Source organism: Leptodactylus fuscus, chromosome 3 (assembly GCF_031893055.1).
Source record: "Leptodactylus fuscus isolate aLepFus1 chromosome 3, aLepFus1.hap2, whole genome shotgun sequence".
Classification (NCBI taxonomy): Eukaryota; Metazoa; Chordata; class Amphibia; order Anura; family Leptodactylidae; genus Leptodactylus; species Leptodactylus fuscus.
The window spans coordinates 24,631,435-24,650,919 of NC_134267.1; the positions used below are offsets into that span (position 1 = coordinate 24,631,435).

Genomic DNA, 19,485 nt, shown 5'->3' on the forward strand with positions numbered 1-19,485 from the left:
CTGGAGTATAATACAGGATAAGTAATGTAATGTATGTACACAGTGACTGTACCAGCAGATTAGTGAGCGCAGCTCTGGAGTATAATACAGGATAAGTAACGTTGTGTGTGTAGACAGTGACTTATGACAGGTCTGGGGTCTCCTGCGTTCGTTCATCCTGTCAGGCAGAGCAGACACGTCAGACATTCAGTAAGGCATTATACAGGAGTCCAATATCAAACAGAATAATCTCACATTTTTAATCTTAGAAACAGTTCTACAAACTAATCCGGTATTTACAGCTTCCATATTGTACAAGGTGATAATAATAATAATATAAAACGGGAAAAAACCAACAAAGAAAATCACAAAAATAAAAAAAATCATACTAAGAAGAGAGTGCCCAGAGGAGCTGTAGAGGGTCATACGGTCTACTCTACCAAATCTCTACTATAAAAAAATCTGGATTCGCACAAGTCTTGTGGGTCCAGAGAAAACAATATGGGGAGGGGGAGGGGTGCAGGCGGCTCAGTACAAGGTGGTCTGTCCGGGGTCTCTGGTGCCATAGTTCATAAGAGGGCGATGGATCCCGACAGTCCTGTAGAGTTTGGATTGATTTATCCAGTGACCATGCAACACAACACAGCAACATCCAGGGAGAACTGCAGCTACACCTCCTGGTGCCAGGCCGGCTCTAAACATGTGAGCGCCCCCCGCAGGTACTGGAGAAAAGTAACTCAAGTGTTATAGTCCATATCGTCTGTCCTGGATCATGAAGCAGCAGCTCGTGTCAGTAACCATATTTTTCATTTAAATGTGTCCTCCCGTCTCCTGTTTGCCCTGAATGACAAAAGTAGAAAAAGACAAAATTAAAAAAAATAAAAAATCAACATGAAATACTAAAAATCTATTACATTACTTATCCTGTATTATACTCCAGAGCTGCGCTCACTATTCTGCTGGTGCAGTCACTGTGTACATATATTACATTACTTATCCTGTACTGATCCTGAGTTATATCCTATATCAGGGGTAGGGAACCTTTGGCTCTCCAGCTGCTGTGAAACTACAACTCCCAGCATGCTCCATTCACTTCCATAGGAGTTCCCAGAACAGCAGAGCCAGTATGCATGCTGGGAGTTGTAGTTTTGCAACCGCTGGAGAGCCGTACGTTCCCTACCCCTGTCCTATATTATACTCCAGAGCTGCGCTCACTATTCTGCCGGTGCAGTCACTGTGTACATACATTACATTACTTATCCTGTACTGATCCTGAGTTACATCCTGTATTATACTCCAGAGCTGCGCTCACTATTCTGCTGGTGTAGTCACTGTGTACATACATTACATTACTTATCCTGTACTGATCCTGAGTTACATCCTGTATTATACTCCAGAGCTGCGCTCACTATTCTGCTGGTGCAGTCACTGTGTACATACATTACATTACTTATCCTGTACTGATCCTGAGTTACATCCTGTATTATACTCCAGAGCTGTGCTCACTATTCTGCTGGTGCAGTCACTGTGTACATACATTACATTACTTATCCTGTACTGATCCTGAGTTATATCCTGTATTATACTCCAGAGCTGCACTCACTATTCTGACGTTCCCAGTGGCGAGTATACAGACATTTAAGAGCAGGCAGGCAGGTGACACTACATTACCTGTAGGTGGCGTCCACACACAATAGTCGGGGTCGTCTTCAGGGTAGGTGGATGATAGCGCTCCCTGTGGTGGCTGTGTATACATAGAAGTATAGACATTGTAGGTTTATTATTCTCTATACCATACAGACTGTGAATATTTCTAGAATACGGGGACACTCACCCGACTGGGGCCGAGCATTTTCTTCTTTTTCACTGGGGCAGATTTAGGAGCCTCCTCCTCGTCCTCCTTCTTGGTGACTATAATGGAGAATTATCAAGGATTGTTAATCACCCCCAGACCCTGTGCACACTCACGGTTGTTCCCTTCCCCCCCTTACACACAGTTGTCCCCCCACTCCCATATAGTTTCCACTGGGCAGGACAGGAGTCTAAGTCATGAGAGATAACCTTCCCCCTCACCTGGAGGACTGTGACCATTGGGGGCCCCACGGCTAGCACTGGGGGCCTCGGTTTTTCTCTTTGGTTCTTCACTTGAGCTCTTCTTCACTTCCACATCAGTAACTACAACAAACACAAGATGGTGCGACGTTACATATGGCGCCTGCTGATGGCTACGGCTATAGGTGGGGTCCGTTGGGGCGCTCGGTCATCGCACACACAAGTCTCATTTAGTGAGAAAAAGTTCACTATTGATTTGCACCGGAAGAGACGATTCCTGCACCCCCCCCCCCTTGCCTTAAAGGGACACGACCTCAAATCTTTAAAAAAAATTATTTAAACCAGATGTAAATTAATCACTTTTTTTCTAATTTTTTTGATTGTAGATTTTTAATTTTATTTCCATGATTATGGGGGTGGCCATCTTGGCTGAGCTTCTCCTCCGCTCCTTTAACAGCATTTAGTGACCTGCTTTACAGCACAATCGTGGCCATAGGCAGTAACAGTCTGGAGCTGCCTCATTGTGGTCTATGGGAGAGTTTTCTAGACATGCGAGGGGACGAGATAAGCTGTGACATCTATTGTCAGTAGTGATGGGTCAGGGGTGTTATCTATAGAGGTGTTATCTTCTATAGTAACCCTTTCTGTGAAGTAAATTAAGTGACTGCTACAAAGAAAACCCCTACAGAACTGATGTCAGTCAATTATTAGGCTTAGTGGCCAGAGGGAAAATTGCAGATAACATAACAGTGTACCCTGTGACGCCTTATAACACCATTTTCTAGATTTCTGCTTGCTGTCAGTGAAAGGGAACGCTCTTACTCACATCTCAAGGCTGAAAACCTGCCCTGACCCAATACTTCTCACAGCTGAGGGTTTGTTACAATTGTATCCAGCCTCGACAATCCTCTGTGAGCTGAATAGACGGATCCTTTGTACTCCGCACCAGAATATGTGTGTGCTGCTGCTGATGTGTTTAGCTCAGAGGAATGACTGGACTGGATGAGACTGTAACAAACCTGCTGTAAAGTATTATGGCGGTACAAGTCGTTCCAGCATCTGGTTGTACCTTCTGTACCCAGAGTTACCCTCCTGGGGTAGGTATCCACATGTGGAGCGCTTTTATTACCCTGGGTGGGGCCGATTCCGGGTTCGGGGCTCCTGCTCTGCTCCATGGACTCGCTCGGTCCGGCTTTACTCTCTGTGCGGCTGGCACTGGCGGTTTCCTGCTCCATGCCGTCGTCCTCTTCCTCCTCCTCTTCGGGCTCATCACCTTTCATGGTGAACAGGCTTGAGGGGAGATCTGTCCGTTTCGGGGGCAGCCTCTGAAACAAGGGGAGGGGGCAGAACATCAAAATCTATTCTAGACTGAAGCTACTGTGTAGGGCAGGCTGGGAGTTGTAGTTCACCATTCCAGCATATCCCAGTATCCGGGGGTGTGATGGACATTAGGACGACACTGGGGGCTCAGATGCATCAGGTGAGACAACCAAGATGGCTGCCATTATGGTAAATGGAGGGTTCTGTGTCCAAGGGTCTCTTACCCCGACCGTGCCGGTTTTCAGCTTGAATTTGCTCCCTCCTTTCATCGCCCCGAACATGGGTAAGGTCAACTTCTTAGCTTTCGGGTCTTGAGCGGCGCTGAAAGACAAAATGTCAGGATTTACAGAGGTCAGTGACCGATCCGCTCATGGTGATGAGGACAGGGGCAGTAAAGCAGCACAAAGTATTTCAGGAGAGGAGTATGGGGACTTATGGGGGGGGGGCAGTGACTGGTCCACTTATGTAATATTAGTGATTAGTGAGGACATGGCTGTGTGCAATAGGGCAGGAGCAGCAGCACAGAGTATTTCAGGAGAGGAGTATGCTAGCCTTGTCAGGGGGCAGAGACCAGTCCACTCCTGAAAGATTAGTGTGAGACACGTCCAGTACAGCAGCACAAAGTATTTCAGGAATGTACTGAATTGCAGGAGGTGACAGAATTACAGTGTCTCCAGCAGCACAGAGTATTTCAGTAGAAAATCATGCTGGGATGTGCCATAACATACTAATGTGAACAGGAGAGCCCATCAGCTAAAACCAGCCATGTTGTCTCCTACCTAAGAAATACAGCAGCCTGGGTGCAGATGTAGCAGAGCTGAGCGTGTTGTTTGGAGCTGAGGTAGATAATACAGCAGGATATCAGCGCTAACACTGCATAACGTCACAGGAAGTGGCCCCAAATGACAGACTCGGCTCTGCTACTCAACAGACCTCGGAAGTGACCTGGACAATGCGGAGACATTTTTATACTTTATGCTGGAGGTGCTTATAATGGCCACGGCGCCTGGACGGACAACACTGCCACCTACTGGATGATGTGTGCGCTCACACTCTAGGGGACACGGACACCAAAATTAGTCTGCACCCCAGGAATATGATCCTGAGCGCTACTACATCTTCTCAGGCCAGAGGCGTGATGTCCCACTCAAGTGAATATGGCTGAGCTGCGAAACCAAGACTGGCCACTATACAGTCTATAGCGCTGTGCTTGTAAGCAGTGCAGAGGCCGCAGTCATCAGTGTCATCATCCCCTTTAATGGCCGTCACTTACTCAGTCCTGAGCTCGGGCAGTCTGGTCGGCTGGACAATCTTGATCAGGCTCTTCAGTCTCTGCTGCTCCTTCTTCAGTTCCAGGGACTGAATGTGCAGCTTCTTGCGGGTCACACTGTCCAAGGAGGCGCCAGACTTGATTTCTGTCATGAAGGCGTCCAGGGAGTCTTGGGCAGATGACTGGGCCTCATCTGGGGGAGAAGAGGCAGAAGAGCCCACATATAATAAGACCCCGGGTCAGAACTAGTGCTGAGCCTGATATAGAGGAGTCTGGACAGGGTGCTCTGCCATAAAGGGGCCAGAAATGTCTTAAAAGTAGAGGACCCCTTTAATGTAACCGCCCTGTCAGACAATTTGCCTTTAAACTGCTGTACACAGAGTGGTGGGAGCCCCCATTTGGGTGAGCGCCTCCTCTATTAGTATATGGGGTGACTCCATTCCACTTACCTTGACGATTTGTTCTCAGCTTGGCCGCTATCTCCACTATTTCTTTTTCGACGATGTCCAGTTTTGCGATCTGACGAGAGAAAACACAGTCACATGCAGGAACGGCGCAGGTTCACACACTACAGCAAATCAATGACCACCCATCAGGTGACAAACATGAAGGACGTTCTAGATTCAGGGGTGGTCGACCTTTAGCACTTCAGCTGGGGGGGGGGGGAATACAACTCCCAGCATGCATACTTGCCTTGCTCTTCACATTCATCGGTCACATTTTAGAACAGAAGCTCAGTCTACAGGTAGTCCTCGACTTAAGACGTTGATCCGTTCTTGCGCGGCGTCGTAAACCGAATTTCGACGTAAGTCGGAAACCTACCATACTGACTCCGCATAGGAACGGATCACAGTGATTTAGTGTGCAGCGGCTCATAACAGCAAGCTGCCAGCTCTCTTCCGATGAGCAAGGACGAGCCTGCTGTAGAACCAGCATTGATTTGACACAGACTAGTCCTTGCTACTTGGGAGTGCTGGCAATTTTCTGTTACAAGGGAGCTCTCATCTCTAGTTGTAACCACGAAACGAAACGTCGTAACCCGAGACCGTCGTAACCCGAGGACTACCTGTATTTGAAGTGAATGGGGTTGAGCTGCAATACTAAGTACAACCACTATACGATATATGGCGCTGTGCCTGATATTCAGTGAAGAGGCCGCAGGGGTCACCTAAAAGCTGCAGCTCCTTTGACCAGCTGATTGACAGGGGGCCAAGTGTGTCAGACCCCCCCCCCCACACACACACACCATGAACCTATACTAAGGAAAGACCATCTGTATACAAGTCCTGGGAAATCCCTTTAAGGTCACATCCAGAGCTGCAGTCATAATTCTGCTGGACGTCACACATTAGTTATGACCATTGGCGGCCGCAGCTGACGACCCTCGGGTGTCACATACAGAGGTGATTGTACCACGGCAGAGCAGACACTGATCCAGCAGGTGGTACAGTAACAGCAGCTGCAGCTTTGTGTGTGACTGGAGTAACTCAATAACTCACTAGGGACTCGTAGGTCTCTGGTTTCTCCTCAATCTTCCCGGCTTTCTTCATACGGTTCAGCCTCTTTTTTTCCACTATCCCCGTGCGGTCGAGGAAAGTGTCGTCGTCGCTGTCGTAGAAATCCTCGTCCTCCCACTGCTTGGCTTTCCTTTTACGTGACACTAGAATCACAGAGAAACCTGCAGGTTAGATACGTCTGACACCGGGCAAGACGGATTCATCATGGGGAAAACTGAGGAGGACGTCAACTATAAGATACATGAAGGGGTTAACCGGGGTGGAATTGTCTCCACTAGAGATGAGCGAGTACTGTTCAGATCAGCCGATCCAAACAGCACGCTCCATAGAAATGAATGGAAGCACCTGGTACTTCCGCATTGATGGCGGCCAGCCGCTTAACCCCCCGCGTGCCGGCTACGTCCATTCATTTCTATGCGAGCATGCAGTTCGGATCAGCTGATCCGAACAGTACTCGCTCATCTCTAGTCTCCACGTCTTGTGCCACGTAAGGCTCTCTAGTACTCTCTGCTATCAGCCAGCTGGGTTATGCTGGTCTACAGGGAAATTCACTCCAAATAATCCCCAAATATTCTGTAATGAACCTCGCCAGGAAACATGTCATGTGCTCCGCAGTATATGGCGCTCCAGAGCGGCTGCGACTCGATGCACCATTTTGCCCCCGCTCCAGTGCAGCCATATAGAAGGCCTCTAATATACTCAGTAACGTGGCAGTCATTAAAGGGTTAAAATGACACAAACTCAGCAGCTGTGTGAGAACTGACCGGCCTCCTGACGCAGTAACCCTCTCATGTCCAGCATACGGCAGGCCTCCATACAGCACAGCCTCATGGCGTCCCGCTTCTTTCCTGAATGGACCACCTCCGCCATCAGCTGCTTCTCCGCAGAATCGTCCACCGGCAGCCTGCGCGCAACAAGAAAGCGACTGTGAAGAGCGACATCGAGCGTGCGGCCCACTAGGAAGCTCTGATCAAACCTGTACATGCAGGGAATGCTGGGAGATTTCTGCAGAATTGTGAGTACAGCTCTGGAGTACAAGAAATACAAAGTATATACAGGACTCTATAGAGGTGGGTGACAAGGAGTCATGTGACCCTACCAATAGTGAAGCCAACCCCATGGTTCTTGTGTAACCGCACTGTGTACCATGACACGTGTACAGACTCTGGTACGGCGTTTTTGTTTTTTTTATTGGGGGACAATGTGAAGTTTTTATTGATACCATTTTGGGAAATCTCTGATGTGTTCAGCACTTTTTTATTTGGGGGGGGGGGGGACAGGCGAATCAGAAAAAAATAAATAATAATTTTCCTATTTTGATTTTTGATAAATGATTTTAATATTTTAATAATTTTTATATTTTTTTATCCATTTCCAGACTAGAGAAGGGAGTCAATTTTTTTTATATTTTTTTCTATTTTTAAAAACTTTCCAATTTTTATAACTTTTTTAAAATTATTTTTTATTTCCCATAGGAGGCCTGTGCAGAGAATCTAGATCGCTTGCACCGTAGCCTGTGATATTACTGTATTCTCTAGGTAACTATAGAAGAGGGCCATAGCTAGGCCTCGTTAGTCATTACTATGGCAGGTATCGTCTGAACCGATCCTAGAATTGCCCCTGCTGATCAGCCGTTCCGTCACCACCCAGATCCCGGGGTCACATCTGACCATGGTAAGGTGAGTGGTACAGACACATCTCTGATCACAGGCACTGCTGTGCTAAAAAGCAGAACCCCTGGGGTGATGACATCTGCTCAGCTCCTGAGTGGGTGCCATATTTAAACCCCTGACCTACCTCCGCTTTAATCGTACGGGACATGCTGCCTTGACATCCTGGTTTTGGCATGTTCAGCAGTCCTTAATCCACGAGGCATCAGATTGCTGGGGTCCCTAGTGGTCAAGAGAATGGGGGCTTCTCCTCCATTCACTTCTATGGGCCTGACAGATCTCACTGCACTCACCTATCTGTTCCTATAGAAGTGGCTGTAGCCCTTCCCCCACTATCTGCTATTATATCACTTATATTAAAGGGATTCTACCTTTAAAACTTTTTTTGTGTGGATAAGACGTCGGAATAGCCTTTAGGAAGACTATTCGTCTCTTACCTTTAGACGTGGTCTCCGCTGCGCCATTCCTTAGAAATACCGGTTTTTACCGTTATGCAAATGAGGTCTCCCACAGCGATGGGGGCGGGCCCAGCGCTCAAACAGCGATGAGGGTGTCATCACCGCTGCCAGAGAAGTGTCTCCAAGTGCCGCCTCCTGCTTCGTCCGCCGCGTCATCTTCAATGTCCTCTTCCGGCGCAGGCTTGTAACTTCTAACAGAGCAGACTGCGCAGGCGCACAGGTCACGGGAAAATGGCCGCTTGCACAGTACTGTTAGCGGACATTTTCCCGTGGCCTATGCGCCTGCGCAGTCTGGTCTGCTCTGCTAGAAGTTATGATCCTGTGCCGGAAGACATTGAAGATGATGCGGCAGACGATGAAGGAGGCGGCGCTTGGAGACACTTCTCTGGCAGCGGTGGGGACGCCCTCATCGATGTTTGAGTGCTGGGCCCGCGCCCATCGCTGCGGGAGAACTCATTTACATACCGGTAAAAAACAGTATTTCTGAGGAACGGCGCGGCGGAGACCACGTCTAAAGGTAAGAGATGACGTCTTATCCACACAAAAAAAAGTTTTAATGGTAGAATCCCTTTAAGTCACTTACTTTACTCTGCACAGCCACGAACCGATCCCTCGCTCTTCATACTCGAAGTCCAGCTCTTCCCCTGCAAGATACAAGGTTTGCTCAATATTCAGTGGACAGAAACGTCACATGAGCAAGTTCTATTTGTTAGTGACCCAAAAATAAAATGTAGGATGGATCGGGCGCGGTCATAACCCCAAGACTGGGTAATAAGCCCTGGAGTCTTACCTTCTCGATCGAAAAAACCCTGCAGCGCCTTCTTTGGATTCCCGGAGTATGACGCCTCTCGCTCCGCCTGATATTCCATAGCAATGGGGTTCACATCGTTCTCCTCCTCCACAGCGTCCTCTCCTGGAGAATGAGGGTAGAGGTCAGCAAAATATAATAGCAGTAATGATGGCGACAGTAATAGTAGTAATCAGCTCACTGTTCTACGCAGTTTCCATAGGTAGGTGCATGACCCAGAGGGGAGACTCATCTATCAGACATGTGGCTATGCCATAAATGTTTTCATGGAAAACCCCTTTAAGGGGGCGGCCATCTTGCCTGAGCTTCTTCGCTCTTTTAACAGCATTTACTGATCTGCTTTACAGCATAGTCATAGCCATAGACAGCAACAGTCTGAAGCCTCTATGGGAAAGTTTACTAGTAATGGGGAGAGGGAAACGATAAGGTGAGACGTCATCTATTGTCAGGCGTGATGTAATGATGGCTCAGTGGTGTTATCTAGTGAGGTGTTATCTTCTGTTGTAAGTCTTGTTTGTGATGTAAATTAAGTTTTGCAAATAAAACCCTTACACAATTATAAAGTATCAGGCTATTATTAGGCTTAGTGGGCAGTATGAAAACTGCAGGATACAGCTATATAGATATAGCTGCTTAGATCTTAGAAAATATGTTTCTCATAGACCTTGGCCATTTTTGGTGACACAATACCTTTAGCTCACAGATAATTGTGAAGACTAGATACAACTGTAACAGACCCTCAGCTGTGAGATGTGTTAGCGCTGCAGATATTTCTGTATTTAAACATCTTTCATTCCCTGACAGCAAGCAGAGGTTGGAAATGGTGATGACCTGAAAGGAAGTCTATTATAGGGGGTTCTTTTTGGATCAGAACCATCCACATATCCACCCCCCCATCTCTCCACCTCCTGGCACCTCCCCCATGTACCTGTACTATAGGGCTGACTTTACTACTAGAATGATATAGCCTGGCAGCCCTCTCCACCTCCTGGCTGCCATAGCCTCAACCTCTGGGAGCCGGCGATAACAGCGATCATGGCAGTGCCCACGCGCTGCCGGAGGAACGGCATACTACCTGTTGGTGGCCGCAACAATCGGCGACAATAACCCTTCCAGCGCCTCAGTGACAGCTGGCCGAGGTGCAGGAAGGGTTAATGTCGCCGATCGTTGCGGCCACCGACAGGTATTATGCATTGCATTAAACCGGTCCTTCTATTGCGGGCTATTATGAAATGCATTACAATACATAAGCATTGTAATGCGTTGCTTATCAGACACCCTGGGGTTCAAGACCCCAAAACACAGTGTAGGAAATGCACAAACAAATTTAACAAAAAATAAAATAAAAACAGCAACCAAGAATAAACACAAAAACATTCACCACCCCTATCCCTAGAACACATACAAAAGTTATTCAATACATATTAGGTATCCCTGTCTCTCAACGCCGCCAACTTCCGTCTTTCACCCCCCCCCCCCACCCAAAGTAAGCTCCGGCCCCGCCAGAGGTGGAGGGGCACGTGCAGAGCCTTTGGGGAGAAGAATTAGGGGGGACAGTGGGGTGCACAGGGCTTTGGAGCAGGGAGGACACGGAGGAGGGTTTTCGGGGGCCGCGCAAGATGACTTTCGGTGGCCCGCACGTACTACCCGTGGGGGAGGAGTTCATGGTGTGCCGTGCGAGAGGGGTCGGAGCAAAAGAGGGATTTCTAAGTCAGCGGGGGGGGTCCGCAGGCGCCGCAACATTGTCCCCAACCGCGACCCACCGACGAAGTCGCGGGTAAGTGCTAGTGTTTTAATATTTTTCACTTTGTGCACCTTGCTGGGGGGTGAACTGTTTGACCTCATGGCCCCCACCATTGCTATGAAGGAGTGCAGCTCTTGCGGCTGTTTCTGACACTGCCATTCATATCTATGATGAGGTACGGTGCCCGCTCAGCCCCCTTGGTCATACCACTCTCTACCACCTGGGATCTGTGCCCATTAGCAGATCTTTCAGAGGTCCGATTCCTGGTGGGATCTGCTGTGTGATATGTCATGTCCTCGGCCAGCTGAAATCTGAATGTAAAAGGGTAGAATAAGCCCTGGCTCACCCATCCCCCACATGCAGCCAGAATCTTCTGATCCTCCTCGCTCTTTCCGCTCTTTTTCTTCTCCCTCCTCCTCGGCGCTGTCTTCATCAGAATCATCTCCCAGCATCCTCTTCTGCAGGCTCTCTTTCTGCCGCCGCGCTTCCTTGATTTGCGTTACGGTCAGTTCGGATTCGGCTTCCTGATCTTCATCTGGACCCTGAAAAACCAGATCTTACTGTCAGACTTGTACCACACGGGGTTAAATAGTCTCCATATGGGAGTCTATGCTGTGCCCTCTCCTCTGGGTGACAACCAAATGCAGACCCCACAGTGCATTACTCCAAGACACTGACTTTAAAGGGGTTTTCTGGCCTAAAATACATTTTTTATACTGATATCCACAAGTGCGGTCATAAGTATATAACACCCAGACCCTACACAGATCAGCTGTTCTGTAAGCCTGTGGGTGCTAGTGGACAGGGAGCATGTGCAGCAGTGTCCCTATACGAGTAGTAGGTGCCCCGTCCTCTGTATAGAAGGGATATGGGTACTATGTCTGCTTTACATGTGACTGAGCAGCAATACCAAGAGCAGCCACTATACAGTGGACGGCGCTCTGCTTGGTCTTCCATGAAGGACTCCCCTAAATGCTGCAGTCTCAGGAGGCCGAGGTGTCAGACCCCACTGATCTTATATTGCTGACCTATCTTGAGGACAGATCATTATTTAATAAAGAATGGAAACCCCCTTTAACCCTTTTAATGTCTCCCCCCTCATTTATGAGATAACTACAGATAGACCCTGTCCTGACAGTTTGTTACAAAGGGCGGCGTAGATATGACACACTGTAACAAACACAGTTCTAAAAAGTTTTGAGCCCCCCCATCATTGACAGCAATATAAATATGAATAACCTGCAGGATGAACAGTCTGGTGCTCCCTCCGAATTTCAGCACGTGCCCCACTCGGTAGCGGCAGTAGGTCTTGGGCTGGACCCTCTGCTTATTGATGAAGGTCCCATGGGTGCTACCCAGGTCGTACACATAGAAGCCCGGCTCCTGATCTGGCTCTGCCCCAGCCACGGACCGGTACTGCAGGACCGCATGGTACCGTGAAACAGAAGGGTGCTCAAGCGACACGTGGCAAGTAGGGAGTCTGCCAAAGATAGTCCAGCTGGCGCCCTGCAAGCTCTTGGTAGACAGGATGCTGCCGCCCTTCAGCACCTCCAAGCTGTAAAGGGCCTGGGGCAGCCCCGACCAGGAAGGCTCCCGATAGGGAATGGCAGGGCTGGCTCGGTAGGCATCAGAGGGAAGCCTGGCGCTGTGATCCGGGGCCGCTTCCCCACTGCTGCTGATGGGGGGAGAAGGTTGGGCTGGGGAGGGGGCGGAGCTGCTGGGTTTGTTATGTTGGTCCAGGGTCTTTTCATTCCAGCCGGACCTGAAAGGAGCGACGGGCTTCTTAAAGGAGCTCTCCAGGGTGCTGCCCTCGGCCCCACCTCCCCCCTTACTAGGTTCTGTGGTGGGGGCCTCGGCCCCTGCATTATAGGATTTCGCTGATGTAGCAGCATGGGGCCCCTCATTGCAGGTCCTGGCAAGATGGGGCCCCTCAGGGCCACCGGACCCGGCAAGCCGTTGGTCTTCTGAACTGTCCCTGGCATCATTGGGGGCCGCACTGGTCTCATCCCTGAAATCCTCATGTTCCTCACTGCGGCAGGAGATGGCGCCAGGATCCCGGGGCCCCTCACTGGAGCCTGGATTGGTCCCCTTAAAGCTGCCGGACCTGGCACCCCTGGTGGTCTCATCACTCCGGGTCCCGGGCCCCTCACTGGGGACTGGATTGGTCCCCTTAAAGCTGCCGGACCTGGCACCCCTGGTGGTCTCATCACTCCGGGTCCCGGGCCCCTCATCGCTCTGGGCCCCGGGATCCCCACTGGCCTGACGGCTACAGGTCCTGGAATCCCCAAGGCCCTGGGCGCTCCGGGTCCCGGAATCCTTGGGCCCCTCAGAGCTGCCGGTCCGGGACCCCTCAGTATACCGAGCCCCGGGGGTCTCATCATTCCAGGCCTGGGGATCCCTGGCCCCGGTACTCTCATGGGTGGAGGCCCCGGGATCACTGGGCCCCTGACAGTCCTTAGGTCTCTGGGTCCCGCCATTGCCATAACAGGTGGTCTCATTCCTGCCAGTGGGCTCCGCATTCCCGGTCTCCAGGGCCCCGGGATCACCGGGCCATTCCCCAGCATCGGGGGACAGCTGAACGGCCTCCATGTATCCAGCGCCACTTTCACAGGCTCCGGGATCAGCACACAGCGCGGCCGGGTCACACGAGCAGCTGGAGGTGCGCACACCGGAAATTCAGCAGTCTCGTCCGGTCACGTGACGGCGCCGACAATTGACCTCATTTCCGGCGCGCAGTTGCCTAGCAGCAGCTCTGTACTGATTGCTTTGATGGTAATAAAAAAACATGGACACAGCAACAAACCAGGACAAGGAGAAGAAGACAAAGAAAAAATATTCCAAAAATGTCATCGTTTTTCACTCTTTCTCCTTTATGTTGGGTCCCATGAGAAGATGGATCCTTAGTACAGGCCATCAGTACTTGATTGGTGAGGTCTGACCCCCAGGACCCCCACTGATCAGCTGACTGAAGAGGCCGCAGCACCTCACTTATCCAAAAATTTATTATCGTTTATCCTAGAAAATTTGGCAAAATCGATGCGTGAGATCAGATATGAGCGGCGTATATGTAAGTCCAGGCGTACAGAAATCTCCGCCATGTCTGGTGTCCGTGCTCAGTATTACAGCTCAGCCTAATATCCTTGAATGAGACTGAGCTCTTGCTGTACCATGTGACCAGTGAAGGTGACATCCCTACTACCAGTCTCACAGTACAGAGCAATAGGCGCCCTTCTATCAGTGAAGAGCTGTGGTACCCATACCTCCCAACTTTAGAAGAGCCGAAAGAGGGACAAAATTTAGCCCCTCCCACTTTTGTGTTGACTCCGCCCATTCTCATTAATTTTTCATGTGCCCGCACACAGTATAATCCTCCTACAGTCACCCGTAAATTATATGTCCCCCCTACATCTCTGTCCCCAGATTCATGTCCCCCCTCCATCTCTGCCCCCAGATTCATGTCCCCCCTCCATCTCTGCCCCCAGATTCATGTCCCTCCATCTCTGTCCCCAGATTCATGTCCCTCCATCTCTGTCCCCAGATTCATGTCCCCTCCATCTTTGTCCCCAGATTCATGTCCCCACTTCTCTGCCCCCAGTGTCATGCCGTCTTCTCTCCTTCATCAGCCCCCAGTTTCACGTTCCACCTCAGTGTACACATTACACTTACCTTCTCCTCGCTCCCCCGCCGCTCTCTCCGCGCCTCTCTCTCCCACGCAACAGTTGTAGACTCGATGTGACGTCATCACATCGCGTCTACACAGCCAGTAGGCGGCGTGCGGCGGCGAAGCGTATGTGTTCAACTCAGATCTGCATCCTCCAGCCGGGACCGCGGGACACATCACCGGAATCGTGAATGTCCAGCGGAAATCGGGACGGTTGGGAGGTATGAGTATCGGCACCGATAACTCTTCACCGGGGGCACAGAAAGGGAAAGCTGATAGTTCGCTGAATTCAGTGCACTGTCGGCTTTCTAGCGGTGTAGTAAACCGCATGTGGCCCAAATGGTGCAAGGTCCTCTTTATCATGAGTCGGGCACTGTCATAGCACTGCATTACTTATAATATGAGTGCACAAGGCCCATTGATCAAATTTGGTGACACTTGCATAGCAAATGTTCTGTAATGGTTGGAGAGTATCAAATTCAATTGTACATTCCTATTGAAATTAGAATTCGGATCTTATTCCTAATACACATAAGTCTTAAGTTGTTTATCATCTTTGAAGCATTTATTCAAATGCTATAAGGAGGACCCGTCTTCGCATGGGAATATTTCATTTTTTGTTTGTGTAATGGCCCAATAAGAATAGTTTGGTTGCTATGGAAACCTGTTGTAAGGCTGTGTGTATGTGAAGACTGAAGAAGCTGCGAGTTTCCATTGGTCCATAAGCATCATGTGAATCTCAGTTTGGATATCAGTGTAAAACCTATGATTGGTTGTTATGGAAACCTGGAGTAAAGCTGTGTGCATGTGGAGACTAAGTACCTGCGAGCATCTATTGGCTGAAAAGAGACATGTGACAGTGTGTATAGCAGTTGGAATATAAGTGAAAGACTTGCAGACTTGTACTGGCTAGTGCAGGTCATTTTTTGGGAATACTGTAGCTCAGGAACGGTACATCCTAGGAAGCTGAGACACTCTCTAAAACCTTCCTGGACACCTGATATACCTGTGTACCAAATTTGGTGAAGATCGGTCCAGTCATTTGGTCGCACATAAAGAACAGATGGACTGACAAAAACAAATTTTTATATATATAATAACAGATGTACAGATTGCTTTGACAATTTTTGGGAAACATTTCAATGACATTATTGGGTAGGATGGTATCCTAGTATGTTACTACTTAGTGTTTAACCCTTTAGCAACCCATGACGTATCTGTATGTCATGGTGTCACTAAGGAAGTATGGAGAGGGCTCAGCTACCCAGTGATGCTCCTGTCTGATCATGCTTGTCAGGCGTTTATGAAGGAGTTGGAGTCAGTGGTTTGGCCTTCTGACTCCACAGCCCTGCCTGACTAATACAGCTTGATATAATCTCTGACCCCGGCCAGTAATGGAAGTGTAAAAAATTAAAAAACTGCCAAAAACAAGTTCTAAAATTCATCGCTATGGTATTTGTACCCTGAAAAGGAGCTTCGGCTAGTCCTGAAATAACGAGCAGTCAGATATATATGTACGTAAAAACATTTATATGGTATTGTAATGTCCCGGTACTGCTAGTCCAATTCCCTCTAATGCAGACCGAGATAGCATGGACATTTTCATATAAGGTAAATATTTTCCTCCCCCTTCATTCCTTCTATATATTTCTATTCTTCCAGAGCCAGCACACAGGGGGTCTATTAATGCGCCATCTTGTGGATGTTTTTGTGAACTGCACCTGCCTATACTTTGCCATTGTAATTTGAGTTGTAACTGTAAAGGGAGTGTCCATTATGATTAGCTGACCTCCTGGACCAATGAGGCTCCCTTGACTGGCCTGCAGGGAGAGTTGAGTGACCACCCTCTCTAGAGGGGGTTGGGGACGTTTTTGGCTGATGTCTTTTGTGTGGGGCTACAAGTGTAGACACAGCTGTGAGACAGAGCACATGGAGCATGGATAATGGCTTCCGACTTATCAGGGTGCACCAAGCAGAGATGTCTTCTTCCCTATCTTCAAGGCCCTTCTCAGAGAGTGTTTTCCTCTGAAGCTCTAATCTTACAAGTGCTGAAGTTGATGGACCTGGTTATCCATACATCTGGGACCCCCCACGTATATCTCTATCCAAGTAAGTCTTTGGGACAAATCTATATTTAAAGAAGCCCATAGCTAGTCTGGCAGAAATTGAGAATCTCCCGCTGCTAAGAAAAATTGTATTTGTTCTTCTACATACGTGTACCCAGTTTGTTGAGGACTAACCCCCTGGATACAGGCCATCTTTACAAGTATATACAAGTTAACTGCCAAGCAACCACTATCCAAAGCATTCTGCCCCATCCTCTGCTAATTGGACACTACCTGCAAAGATCGCTGTATTGTATGTGAAGAAGTCCTCCATATGTACATGTGTATTACTTTGTCCTGCTAGTAAAAAGAAAAGCAACGATTACCCCCGAAGCCTGGTTGTCTGTTGTCATTGTCAGATATCACGCAGGGGAGGGTAGTCGGGGACATCAAAAAGGGAAATTTTGTGCACATTCGGGACCCAGGGACTCCCTGCAAGCCGGCCACATCTGATATATTACCGTGATACTAGCCCTGGCCCTCCTGAGTGTTGCAAACCCCTTTTTGTGGCGTCACGAACAGGATTGTGCCTCTGTGCCTGCCTAAAGACTGTATGTTGCTTCTGGAGAACTACTGCTCCAAGACTAACCGATACTCTCTGCAAAGTGGGGGTTAAAGCATTGTCTCTCTGTGCCTGCCTAAAGACTGTGTTGTTGTATGCCATGCTGTGTGACTGCATATTCCACCATTTTGGATTGACTAGCTTCTTGAGCAATTCAGCAGGAGTAAATTCCCCCCACCAAACTTCCCCCAGGTGCCAAAACTGGGTGTTGCCATCTTTACTAAAGCACTGAATCCAAATCCATCTAAGCTGTAACAGGACTCCAGATCCCCTGCCCCCAATTCTTTTTGCAAAGACTCCTTATCTCTTCAAGGATCAAAGTGATCATCCTGCCTGCAGCTTCTGCCAGAACCTCCACTGCCATTGTCTGCTGTTACCTGCCATTCCTGGGATACAGATAAGTGCATTTTATAAAGTGACTTTGTATTTGCTGAGATTTGCATTTCATAAAAGGGACAGAAGCCTTATTATTTTCCTTAAAGAGACAGTATCCTAATCTTTGCAAAAATGTCTACATCGTCTCAGGATGACCTGCTTGAAGCAGATAACCATACAACATCATCCTCCAGTTCTCCTGCACCTCAGGAGACAGCTACCATCTCTGCTTCAACTCCTGTTATAGCGACAGGCTTGCCTTTCTTTATAGGACCCTCCAGTCTTCCAAGTTACAGAGGGGATCCTCATACCCTTGCTGAGTTTCAGGAAAAGATATTGCGTACTCTTGAACTTGTATCACTTTCTCTCAAGCAGCAGGTACAGCTTCTCTTAGGACAACTTGAAGGTCCAGCTGCTGAGGAAGTTCGTTCCTGGCCACCAACAGAAAAGACCACCGTTGACCAGATCCTCACTCGTCTGAGAAAAGAATTCGAAGTCCAATCACCAACTGAGGTTCGTCTTAAATTCTATGACAGACGTCAGAGACCAGGTGAGACCCTCAGAGACTATGCACTTGCCCTCCAGTCAGCATATAGGGCTCTGCGCCAAGTTGACAACATTGATCCTACTGCTGCAGAAAGCACTATTACAGACAGGTTCATAGAAGGTGTGGACTCACGACTAATACAGAGTCAACTCCGCATGCTAGCAGCCCAAAATCCAGACATGTCTTTTCTAGATTTTAAGACTTTGGCCTTACGAATAGTGGGGACTGATTCACCTTGTGCTAATTATTACTCTGCCACATATTCCCCAGACCTGGCTGGTGGAATCTCCGCTGCATCTCAATTACCTCCTATTGTGCCCATGCAGGCCACTCAGACTGTACAGGCTCCTACTCCTGCCACTATACCCTCTACCACCGATGTTCTTGCTCAGGTAGTGGAATCTCTTTGCCAAGCCCTAAAGGAATTAAAAGGCCAGTCTGCATCATGTGAGCCCTCTTTATCTAGAACGTTGCCTGCAGAGCCTCACTCTAGCCGCCCAAGTCCTGATAGGCCTCCTCCTGACCGGTCTTCACCACGTGAACGTCCTTATTGTACTTACTGTGAGCGTGTTGGGCATTACAAATACCAGTGCTTTAAGTTAAACGGGACACCACCGAGGCCAAGGGCCGCCCCTCGGGAGGTGAATCCAAAGGCCCAGGGGGACAATCGCCATGGACATCCAGATTCGTCTCCAAGTGCCCGTACATAACTGTTTGGATTGAGGGTGTACCATTAGAAGCTTTAGTGGACACTGGGTCACAAGTAACAACGATTGGGCAACAAGCCTTTGAGAAATATTGGGACTCTGACATACTAAATTCTGGGGGTAAAGCGAAGTTACGTTTGATTGCAAGTAATGGTCAACCTATATCCCAACTAGGTTACTGGGAACCTACCATTCGTATTGGTGATCGTGAATTACCACGACAAGGTGTAATTGTTACAGAGTCTCAGGGAATGGCTACACCAGTGGTATTAGGCATGAATGTTATGCGTCATGTATTCACTGAATTGCTAGATGCTTTGCATGCTTCTCTCCCTACTGCTACTCTTTCTTACAGGCAAGCTGTACAACGTACCATCAAAGTGCTCTGTGCCCAGCAGAAGTTTGCTAACCGTAATGGTGAAATCTGTCGTGTCCGTATCCAGGATGCCCGACCCGTTACTCTGACTCCCAACAGTGAGACTCTCATCTGGTGCCGAGTTCGTCCAGGCATTAACAACGAAGATTACGAAGCTCTTCTTGATCCTATTCAGATTGAAGGACAGCCGCTGGTGAAAGCCGCCAGAAGCATCGTCACCGTCTCCAACGGTAAAGTACCAGTACGGCTAGTCAACCTAAGTGATGCACCTATTGAATTGCACAAGTTTAAGTCCGTTGCTCAGCTGTATCAGCTCGATTCAGAAGACATCCTA

General features: G+C 48.7%; 1 protein-coding gene across 1 annotated transcript; it reads right to left on the reverse strand.

The window, feature by feature from the left end:
* Positions 1 to 236: 236 nt before the first annotated feature.
* Positions 237 to 13,488, reverse strand: SLC4A1AP (solute carrier family 4 member 1 adaptor protein). The gene is made up of 14 exons (XM_075267210.1): positions 12,058 to 13,488; positions 11,165 to 11,360; positions 9,057 to 9,179; positions 8,850 to 8,910; positions 6,903 to 7,042; positions 6,121 to 6,281; positions 5,071 to 5,140; positions 4,625 to 4,814; positions 3,576 to 3,672; positions 3,161 to 3,356; positions 2,053 to 2,154; positions 1,814 to 1,890; positions 1,651 to 1,723; positions 237 to 819 (listed from the first exon to the last, which is right to left on the reverse strand). The coding sequence occupies exons 1-14, from the start codon at positions 13,405 to 13,407 to the stop codon at positions 770 to 772; spliced, it is 2,886 nt and encodes a 961-aa protein (XP_075123311.1). The 5' UTR covers positions 13,408 to 13,488; the 3' UTR covers positions 237 to 769.
* Between the last annotated feature and the right edge of the window lie 5,997 nt (positions 13,489 to 19,485).